At 44.3% G+C, this 11,924-nt stretch overlaps 1 protein-coding gene across 1 annotated transcript in view; it reads left to right on the top strand.

Moving 5' to 3' along the window:
* SEZ6L (seizure related 6 homolog (mouse)-like) overlaps positions 1-11,924 on the top strand; it is a 117,267-nt gene that overhangs the window by 83,914 nt on the left and 21,429 nt on the right. The window contains exon 12 of the mRNA XM_011934853.1: positions 8,534-8,728. Within this exon, the coding sequence (XP_011790243.1) occupies positions 8,534-8,728 (195 nt within the window). The remainder of the gene's footprint in view (positions 1-8,533; positions 8,729-11,924) is intronic.

Raw genomic sequence — 11,924 nt, 5'->3', positions numbered from 1 at the left:
GGGGTTTCACCGTGTTAGCCAGGATGGGCTTGATCTCCTGACCTTGTGATCCATCCACCTCGGCCTCCCAAAGTGCTGGGATTACAGGTGTGAGCCACCACGTCCGGCCCTCAGAACTTTTTTAAACTCCCACAGCACCCCTGTGAGTTCCTGGTGGCATCCTGGGTCACGCTGGTGCACAGTTTGGGAACCCTGGCACTAGCCCCTGGAAAAAACAGTAAAGTATAAATAGATATGACCCACATTCTCATGGAACCTGGGGCCTGTTTGGAAAGGAGGGTGGAGAGACAGGTCTATGAAGGAATCGTCAACATCACCTCCTCCAGGAAGTCCTCCCTGATTCCCTAGGCTGGGTTGTGTTTCTCTCCTCAGAATTCCCATGGAACCTACAGTGACATCTGTCACCACAGCTGCTGCAGTTTATTGAAATGATCGGTTTATATATTTGTAGAATCACATTCCCTAGAGTAAGAAAGGGAAAACATTTTTTTAAATATATAGAATCAAACACATAACTCATTTGCTAGGATTGACTCCAGTTGATCCTTGAATCCCCCAGGCCCAGGAGGCTCAATAAACGATGTTACTGCTACTGTTGCTGATATTGTTAGCAAAACGAATGTGGTCTTTCTCACACCTCCGCTTTGCTGCAACTTCCCCTCTTTGGTAGGGACGTGGTGGATGACTCCTGAGGTACCCATCCCAGAGACATAAACCACACCACCAAAAGTAACGAGAATCTGACAAATCCAGCGAGGGTTTTATGGGTGGCTCTCCAGGAGTCACTTAGCTCGCTTAAAAGACAGCAGTTCCCCGGGAAGGCCCCCGTTCATCCCAGCCCTGAGCCCAGAACACCTGGGATACGAGACGTAGGGATTTCCCAGCCCGGACAGAGCCCACAGGTGCTGTGGCCAGACTGTGGTCACGGTAGGAGCTTCCGCTGTTGAGCCGTCTCCTGTGGCCACATCTTGACCAGCATGTCCAGTGTTAGCTGAGTGCCTGTCCTCATTTAGAAATCTCTGTCTCTGGGAAAGCGGTCTCTCAGAGAAATCCGTGATAACCTAGGAGATTTGGGTAAAAGAAGGGCCTTTTGTTAGAGCAGAACCATTACATGGACAGCACTCAAAACCAGCACGTCTAGGTTTGTACCCCAGCCCTGCCTCTTACAAGCACCAAGACTTTATACAAGCCAGCTTTCTCATCAGAGAGATTGAAACACGAACAAGACAATCATAAATATAAAGGCTTTTAATGAATGGTGTGCCTGGCACATAGCAAGTCTTCAATTAACATTGGCTGCTAATCACCACTGTTTCAAAGCTCCACTACTTGTAGGGTATATTGCAAACCATTTGTAACTATTACTAGGGGATTGCTTTCGAGCATTTTGTTCAAATGTGCTCCAGAAATGTACATTTTCTCCTATTGTTAAAGAGAGAGGAAAACGGAAAAAGAAAATAGAAGTGAGGGTAGGTTTGTGATTAGATCTATAAGGCCATCGGTCCAATTCATTTGCATTCCTGGGAGAGAACGGCTGGAGTTACACCAGTTGCAACCCGAGTTGTTTAAAACATTTGACCAGTGGTTTTCAACCAGAGGCAATTTTGCTTCCCAGGGGACATGTGTCAATACAATTTCTAGAGAAATTATGAGTTATCACAACTTGTCAAGGAAGAGGGGTGCTACCGGCTTCTAGCAGATCAGGGTCTGGGATGCTGTTCAATATCCTCCAGTGCCCAGGACAGCCCCCACCACAAAGAATTATCCATTCCAAATGTAAACCCTAAGTTGAGAAAACCTGCCTTAGATGATCTTATTTCAAAGTGTGACAACATGTCTCAGCTAAGATCCAGCCTGTTTATGGGCAGGAAAAATGGGGTCCGGAGACATAAGCAACTCACTCAAGGTGGTGCAGCAGACACAGGCCTCCAGTTTCAAATTCAAGCTCCTATTCCTTTCACTCTTCTGCCATCTTCTAGGCACTGAAGATACACACAAATGCCTTCCAAGAGCTGGTTCCTGCTGGGGAAAAATTCCATATGACATTGACATTGTTTTCAAACTCTTACTGAGGACTGGGTCAAAATCGAATCAAGCTGACTTGAAAGCTAGAGAATCCTCAGCTCAATTCGCAGCTCAGCCACTTCCTGCTTGAGGGGAATTTTCACCAGTGAGTTCCACCTGAGCCTCAGTTTTCTCATCTGTAAAATGGTTGCATGGTGCAGTGGTTAAGACCGGATTTGGACCACCTGGATTTGAATCTTATTTATACCACTGATTAGCCTGTGACCTTTGACTTGTTACCCAACAGTTCTGTGCTCCATTTGCCTTGGATATAAAATGGGGATGATGACCAGGCATGATGGCTCATGCCCGTAATCTCAGCACCTTGAAAGAACGAGACAGGAGGATCACTTGAGGCCAGGAGTTCAAGACCAGCCTGGGTAACCTCAGGGTCCTCAGGACCCTGTCTTCATAAACAAATTTTAAATTAGCCAGGCATGGTGGTGCACACCAGTGGTCCCAGCTACTCGGGAGGCTAAGGTGGGAGGATCACTTGAGAGGGAGGTCAAGGCTGAAATGAGCTGTGTTCATGCCACTGCACTCCAGCCTGGGTGAAAGAGTGAGACCCTGTCTCAAAAACAAAAATAAAATGAATTAGGAATGAAGATATAACATCTGTGTCTTAGGGTTGTTGTGATAACTAAATGAGTTCATAGATATAAAACACTCAGAATGGAATCTGGCTCAGAGAATGCACTCAGTAAATATTGTAAATGTTGGCTGTTTTGGTCATGAATGTTATTACCTTCAAGGACTTTGCGGGAGGATTAGAAATAATATATGCAAATCATCTAATACAGAATGGTTGTGCAAATATTTTGGAAATTAATTAAATGATGAGTTAATATGTTAACCATGCCAGGACACCAAAGCAGTGGTTCTGAGCCCTTGCCAAACTTTAAAATCGCCTGAAGAGTTTTAAAAAGAATCCTCTGGGTGATTAATTAAATTAAAATACCATAGGGGGCAGAGCCAGGGCACAGGATAACCCAAGGCCACTCTAGCAACTTAGCCTGGGGGTCCTGCTCCTAGATCAGCTGTCAATATCCTCCTTTACAAATCCAGGTCTAATGATTTATACTTTATCCACCTTCTACCTCCCCAGGGCGAGGACAGTGTTTAACACAGGTTTGGTACCGGGAGATACTTGTGGAATATATAGAGGATTGAATTAGTGTTAAGTTACTTGAAGGCAGGGACCATGTTCACCTTGCTCATCATTGTATGCCCGGCGCATACAATGCCTGGCACACAGAAGGTGTCCAATAAATATGTGTGGTATTAATTAATCTGTTAATTTATCAAAGAAAATTTCCAGGGAAAGGTTCATGGGGGAATTCTTTTGTGTTGCCACTGCCACCTGCTGGTCATTTTGCTGCACTGCAGGTAATACAATAGGGATTTGTGTTCTCTGAAAGGAGCCACCAATGTCAACAAGAAAAAGCCTCCCCCACCAGGGGGAGGGAAAGTGAGGCTTCTCCTCTGCGCTTTCCCCAGCACAATTGGGATCACACTGGGTTGCAATGACCCGATAACTGTTCTCTGTTCCCCACTCGACTGAGTTCTGGGAGAACAGAAACCATGATTCTCTAATTCACTACTTCATACCCAGCTCCTAGCACAGGGATGGAATGTTGGAGGAACAGAGTCTACAGTCTAAAAAAAACAAAAACAAAAAAACCGGAGAGTGTATTCTGGACTCTAGGAGTTCAAAAACTATAAAGTGTAGTGCACCGGGCTGCATTTCCCGAGGAGTAGGAGTATTAGATACATTACGGGAGTACTCAAACGCGGCTTTAAACAGTGTCCAGATGAACTTTTTGTGAGTCGTTTGGCTTAGAAAATTAGAAAAATTAAAACTGACATGGGAAGCCTCTGATTATGACTATTATTATTTAGAGTGAGGCTAAATTATATAGTGCAATCTAAATAGAAAAACAAGTCAATAGAAATTTACAAAAATATATTAAAGAGGACAGGTGTGGTGGCTCACGCCTGTAATCCCAGCACTTTGGGAGGCTGTGGTGGATGGATCACTTGAGGTCAGGAGTTCGAGACCAGCCTGGCCAAAATGGTGGAACCTCGTCTCTACTAAAAATACAAAAAAAAAAAAAAAAAATAGCTAGGCGTGGTGGCACACGACTGTAGTCCCAGCTACTCAGGAGGCAGAGGCAGGAAAATCGCTTGGACCCAGAAGGCTGAGGTTGCAGTGAGCTGAGATCATGCCACTGCACTACATCTTGAGTGACAGAGTGAGACTCCATCTCTCTCTTTTTCTCTCTCTCTCCATATATATATATATATACACACACATATATATGTGTATATATACATATTAAGTAAACAACAGTACAATTGGTATGAAAATATGACAAGAGTTATAAAAGTCATAAAAATAATCAGTGTGTATTGGGTGCTCACTATATGCTGCCCATCTCATGTGCATGAGCTTATTTAATTCTCATAACAATGCCATGAGATGGCCCATTTTCAAGATGAGGAAATTGAGGTTCAGAGAGGTCAGTTGTGCTCACAGACGTACAACTAGGATCTGAATCCTGAGCCCTTGGACACTTGAGCCCAAGTGCTTCTACTCTGCAATTTGCCTTTAAATGAAACGATGTGAGGTCTTTCAAGAAACATTTATTGGGCTCCTATCCTGTACCAGGCTGCCAAGGATGCAGCAGTGAGCTCAGCTGGGTTGAGGACCAAAGACTTCCTAAGGATATTTTCAGAGGAATCATTAGAACATGAATGGCACTGGGTTTATAATGTATAAACATTCATTATACCATCTATGTTTATTGTAAAATAATGCAGACCCACCCTGCATTAAAAAAAAAAAAATTACAACAAAGCACAGGCTGTGAAAATAAAAATAAAATTCTCCCTTCCTACAGCCCATCCCCAAGGCACGCTCTGCAGGGTTAATGATCCCTTGCCAGCCCTTTTAGGTCTCGTCCATAAACACATAATAGAGTGCTGCCTTGGAGGGAGCCCCGTGATTGATTTAAGCAAGGCTTTGTGATTTGACTCTGGGCTCAGACACAGAAGCATTGGCTGCATATCCATCCTGCTCTGGAATGCCAGGGGGTAAACTTCAAGTATACAAATAACCTTCAATTAGTGGAAGGATTAGCCTTGGCCAAGTGTCAGCTGAACCACTTATTGCCTCATCTCTGGGAATCTTGTGGAAAGGGAAGTACATTCAGCATCTCTGCCTCTCTCGCTCAACTATTCCAACAGCCCCTTCCCTTGGCTGCATTAGCGGTCTTCTCCAGCCAGCCAGGGTCTTCTGAGTTTCTCTCTTCTATGGCACCTGCCATTTTTTATTACATTGTCCATTTACACATTTGCTTGGCCCCTTAGAGCATGCAGACCATGAGCTTTAGAGGGCAGGAATGGTGTCTGATTCACCTCCTTACCCCATTGCTGGACGCATTGCTGGGCATGAAGTAAGCACTCATGAGATATTTTCTGAATAAATACATGGGTGCTCGCCAGAGCTATCTATGGTGTCATCCAAGACGCAACTCCAGCTGCACAGTGACCTGGAAAGTCTCTTTCCACAGGCTGACTTCTGGGCTAGATTTCAAGGGTGGGAAGGAAACAGTTCATAAGCTCCAGTGAAGACTGCTATTGACGTATAAAGGAAAACCCTTCAACCTCAAGAGTAGAAGCCAGATTCCTACCCATCCACCCACTGGAGGAGATCAAAGCCCTGATTCTTCATGTGTGGTGATTACTGTGACTAAAGCATACTCATCAATTGATTCATTGATCTTTTCATGGGAAAAGTGATACATTTAAATGCCTACAAGGCCAGGCAATAGGGAGTGGCAGAGATTGGGGCCAAAGTAAAGAATACTCCTGGTCTAACAGGGAAAGCCAGTTCTCAACTCCAGCCAGTCATTGCCATGTAACTATGTGAACACAGCATTGCCCAATCTTCTAATGTTTCAGAAGAATCCAGAAATCTAAGTTATTATTTGAAATCTCCTAATTTGTGAAAGCTCGGTAACTATTGTTTTAGTTGACATTGCTCAAGCTAAGTAGAGCCCAGATGTAAGTCATGTTCACAGAGAAAAGGGTTCTAGCTGGGACCTATATTGTACTGTGTGCCTTGAACCACAAGTACCATAGGATCAGGGATTATATCTGTTTTATTCACTTCTCTGTCCTCAGTACTACTTATGTTGTTGGCACATAGTAATTGCTCAATAAACATTATTTGAGTAAATAAAGGAATGCTTTCTGTGAACCAGGCATTGTACTGGGTATGAGCATAATATGAGTTTTAAGCCTGAGAAAGAGGTGCCAGAAAAGATTCTGAAGTTATGATGGTGATAAGACAGAGTTCTCCCCTGCCTTTGGGTAGCAGTCTGGGTCTTGAAGGGATGCTTGAGATTCATCTTGCAAAATAAGATGCTTCAAACAACACATGTTTACTATCTGACAGTTTCTGTGGGTCAGAAATCTGGGCATAGCTTAACATGTACACCCATGTTCATAGCAGTATTGCTCAGAGTTGCCAAAAGGGGAAGCTACCCAAGTGTCCATGGATGGATGAACAAAAAACAAAATGTGGCACCTGCCTACAATGGAATATTAGTCAGCCTTGAAAAGGAAGAAAATTGTTGACACATCTTACAACCTAGATGAAATTTGAGGACATTACGCTAAGTGAAAGAAGCCAGTCACAGAAGGCAAATACCATTTGATTCCACTTACATGCGATAACTAGAGCTGTCAACTTCATAGAGACAGAAAGTAGAATGGGGGGGGATACTAGGGACTAGGGATAAGTTCTTTAATGCATATAGAGTGTAAGATTCGCAAGATGAAAAGAGTTCTGGACATAAGTTGCCCAAGAATGTAAAAGTACACTAACCTACTGGACCGTGCAGTTAAAATGGTTAAGATGGTCAGTTTTATGTTATGTGGATTTTACTACAATTTAAAATTTTTTAAATAATAAAGTTTATAATGTTTTAGGATTTGTAGTCCCGTGTGTGAAGCAATTTGCTAGCTGTCCATTCCATCCAGGTGCTGAAAAAGGACTAGATTTCACTTGGGGCCTGAAATGGGTTAAACCTGCAGGTTTAACTCTCCAATAAATACTGTGGTCCCAGCATCTTGGGTGGCTGAGGCAGGAGGATTGCTTGAGCCCAGGAGTTTGAGACCAGTTTGGGAGGCATAGCAAGGCGCTGTCTCTACTAAAAAAAAAAAAAAAAGCCAAGTGTGGCCGGACACGCCCTTAGTCCCAGCTACTCAGAAGGCTTAAGCAGGGGAATTGCTTGACCCTGGGAGGTTGACGCTGCAGTGAGCCGGGGTTGCACCACTGCACTCCAGCCTGGGTGTCTTAGGCTACCGGGGGCTTTGTGTCTGCAGCTGAAGAGAGTAGTCACCAGATGGCAGTGTGGGCTTATTTTTAATAGTTGGGGCCATTTATTGCATTCCTACTAAATCCCAGGCCCTGAGTTTCAAGCTTGCTCTAACAGGCTCATCTCCAGTGAGAGAAACAGATAAATAATTCAGTACAATACAGTGCATGCAGTGCTGGAAAAACTAAGAAGACTGACGACTCAGTTGATGGTAAGAGGCATCAAGGAAGGCTTCCTGGAGAAGGAGAAATGAAGACTGAGTGTTGAAAGACAAGACCTAGTCATGATGGATGCACAGGTTAGGTGTCAGGTGAAAAGCAAGGAGAAGACTTCATAATTAAACACCCTCACCGTCCGTCATTTACTAAGCACCTATGACATGCCAAAAACATCTTAAGCATTTCTTTATTTATCTATTTTAGTCCTCCAAATGCCTATAAGATAGATAATACTTTGATCATCATTATGCTAATGGGGAAACTAAGGATCAGAAAGGTTATGCCACTTGCTGGCGATCACACAGCTAATAAGTAACAGAACTCGTTTTTTTTTTTTTCTTTGAGACGGAGTCTCGCTCTGTCGCCCAGGCTGGAGTGCAGCGGCCGGATCTCGGCTCACTGCAAGCTCCGCCTCCCGGGTTCACGCCATTCTCCTGCCTCAGCCTCCCGAGTAGCTGGGACTACAGGCGCCTGCCACCTCGCACGGCTAGTTTTTTGTATTTTTTAGTAGAGACGGGGTTTCACCGTGTTAGCCAGGATGGTCTCGATCTGCTGACCTCGTGATCCACCCGTCTCGGCCTCCCAAAGTGCTAGGATTACAGGCTTGAGCCACCGCGCCCGGCCAGAACTCGTATTTTAACCTTGATTCCACAGCCAACTTCATTCTACCTTGCCCATATGTAGTCTGTGCCCAGAAGTGAAAGACAGAAAGGAAAGCCTGAGAAATAGAAAACAATCTGACGCGAGGTGGTGATGCAGACAGAGGATGCTGGAGAGGCTTACCAAAGCTAGATCACGCAGATTCTGAGCAGGACTCCCCAAAGATTTGCATCATCTCATCAGAGCTCCTTCTGGCTTGCATTTCAGCGGAGGAGTCCCTGGCATGTGACAACCCAGGGCTGCCTGAAAATGGATACCAAATCCTGTACAAGCGACTCTACCTGCCAGGAGAGTCCCTCACTTTCATGTGCTACGAAGGCTTTGAGCTCATGGGCGAAGTGACCATCCGCTGCATCCTGGGACAGCCATCCCACTGGAACGGGCCCCTGCCCGTGTGTAAAGGTAAAGAAACCTACTCACCACACAGGGTCCACGGGGCCTGGAGATGTCAGGATTGGCTCACAGGAGTTCTGAACTTGCTCTAAAAAGTTGGACTAGGAGTTCGAGACCAGCCTAGGGAACATAGTGAGACCCCCATCTCTATTAAAAAAAAAAAAAAGTAGTTGGGCACACACCTGTAGCCCAGCTACTCGGGAGGCTGAGATGGGAGGATCACCTGAGCCTAGGAGGTCAAGGTTGCAGTGAGCCTTGATCATGCCATTGCACTCCAGCCTGGACATAGCAAGACTCCATCTCAAAAAAATTAAATTTTAAAATATTAAAAAGCTGATATACTGTACTTCATTAAATCTAAGATGTCACCATTACTTTTTGCACCACTAAAAAAGAAAAATCAAAATGCCGCCAATTACACTATGACACAATGTCTTCTCCTGGCTTAGAATTTTTATTTTTACTTAATAAAGGAGCTTTTGGCCAGGCACAGTGGCTCACGCCTGTAATCCCAACACTTTGGGAGGCCGAGGCAGGCGGATCACTTGAGATCAGGAGTTCAAGACCAGCCTGGCCAACATGGTGAAACCCCATCTCTACTAAAAAAAAAAAAATTAGCTTGGCATAGTGGTGCATGCCTAAAGTTCCAGCTACTCGGGAGGCTGAGGCAGGAGAATCACTTGAACGGGCGGCAGAGGTTGCAGTGAGCTGAGATCACACCACTGCACTCCAGCCTGGAATGACACAGTGAGATTCTACCTAAAAATAAAAATAAATAAATAAATAAAAAGGTCTTTAAGCGTTAAGCTTTTTATCATATATCACAATTATGAAAATGTTGAAATGAAAATATAAGCAGCCCAGGCGCAGTGGCTCACACCTGTAATCCCAGCATTTTGGGAAGCTGAGGTGGGAGGATTGCTTGAGCCCAGGAGTTCAAGACCAACCTGGGGTAACATGGTGAAACCATTTCTACAAAATAATAATAATAATAATAATAATACAAAAATTAACCTGATGTGGTGACATGTGCCTGTAGTCCCAGCTACTTGGGAGGCTATGGTGGGAGGATCACTTGAGCCCAGGAGACAGAGGTTGCAATGAGCTGTGATCATGCTACTACACTCCAGCCTGAGTAATAGACTGAGACTCTGTCTCAAACAAACAAACAAAATGCAAGCAAAATAAACTGGTTCCAGTGTATTTAAAAGTTCCCTACCTTCAAAGTCTGGCACTTTTGATTTTCTAAATTATTACTAAATTTTTTTGTAGAGACAGGGTCTTGCTATGTTGCCCAGGCTGGCCTAGAACTCCTGACCTCAGCGATCCTCCCTCCTCTGCCTCTGAGTAGCTGGGATTGCAGGTATGAGCCACCACACCCAGCTGTAGAATCATTTTTTACTCCAGGTCTTCAACATCCTATTTTTCCACTCAATATTGCTCCTGTTGAATGTCATTCTGTACTAAAATATATATACATTTACATACATACATGTATATGTATACATATACATACATATGTGTACATATATCTATATATGTATATATTGCTCCTGTCCCATTAAAGCATCAGGGATGCAGAATTCAGTAGGAATGTCCATAACGAACTAAAGTCTTTGATACGAGGGGCTTGCAGTTACATTGAGGCAGGGCTGGGACGAGGTTGAGGCAAGAGAGGTGCCTGAGGCGAAAAATGTAAGGAGGTGACCAAGTGTCCCATAGAACAGCCTGTAAAAAAGAGTCTCCGTACACTTCTCGCCCTAGACGCCTCTCGCCTTGCCCTAGTCCCAGCCCTGTGAACCAGCCTGGTTTTTGTTTATTTGTTTGTTTGTGTGTTTTTGTTTGTTTGTTTGTTTGGAAACAGGATCTTGCTCTGTTGCACAGGCTGGAATGCAGTGGCATGATCATGACTCACTGCAGCCTCAATCTCCTGGGCTCAAGCAATCCTCCCACTTCAGCCTCCCGAGTGGCTGGAACCACAAGTACACGCCACCATGCCCGGCTAAATTTTTTTACTTTTGTAGAGATGGGGATCTCGCTATGTTGCCCAGGCTGGTCTCTACTCCTGGCCTTAAGCAATCCTCCCACCTCGGCCTCCCAAAGTACTGGGATTACCACGTCCGACCTCTGCCTGCTTTTGACCCCTGCTTAGAGAACACTGCTTAATTATTCCCCACCTCTTGCACCGCCTTCTCACAACCAATTCGTTCCCATGGGTTAGGAGTGTTCTCCCACTGCATACCGAGTGATCTCCCAGGGTGCTGCCTGGCATTCTGCAAACCCTGATACTCTTACGCCCCACGTTTGTGCACACGGCGAATCATGAGCGCCACCTGGTGGCAGTTATTATTACACACTATTGCTTTAAGCCTCGTCCTGACCTCCCAGATGAAGTGAGAAAATTGCATCTTAGAATCCATTGAACACTCATCACTAAAATTAAGTTGTAACACACTGAGTAAAATTTGGATTCGTTTATCTGGATCTTTGACGTGCACAGTCAGTAATAATAACGGAAATATGTTCAGTGTTTTAGGCCAGTGGATCTTAACCTTTATTGCATTAATGCCCCTTTGAGAATCAGACAAAAGGCACTGAATTTGCCCTCCAGAAGGAACAGAAGCATGAAGTTTTATGTCTCTACTTGGGAACCCATAACTCCAGTGGATTCCCAAATGCCTTATTCATGAACCCCAGCTCTGAGACTTAAAGCTACTTTCCCAGCTAGTTTGTCCACTCTGAGGTATATTTCCAAAAGAAGTGAAAACACGTGTTTAAACAAACACTGTCTATGAATGTTTATAGCAGCACTATTCACGATAGCCACAAGATGGAAACAGCCGAAATGCCCCTCAACTGATGAATGGATAAACAAAAGTGTGGCAGAAAAAAGGGAATATTATTCAGCCAGAAAAAAGGAATGAAATATTGACACATGCCACAACACGGATGAACCTCAAAGCCATTATGTTAAGTGAAGGAAGCCAGACACAAAAGGTCACATGTTTTAGGATTCTGTTTATAGGAAACATCTAGAATGGGTAAATCCATAGAGACAGAAAGCAGAGTCGTGGTTGTCTAGGGACTGCTTAATGAGTATGGGGCTTGTTTTGGAGATGATGAACACGTTTTGGAACTAGACAGAGGTCATGGTTGTGCAACATTGTGAATGTGCTAAATGCCCCTGAATTGTTAACACTTTAAA

Source organism: Colobus angolensis, unplaced genomic scaffold (assembly GCF_000951035.1).
Source record: "Colobus angolensis palliatus isolate OR3802 unplaced genomic scaffold, Cang.pa_1.0 Scaffold139, whole genome shotgun sequence".
Taxonomy (NCBI): domain Eukaryota; kingdom Metazoa; phylum Chordata; class Mammalia; order Primates; family Cercopithecidae; genus Colobus; species Colobus angolensis.
Note: the sequence above shows the minus strand (reverse complement) of the source record. Positions and strands in the feature narration are given on the sequence as shown.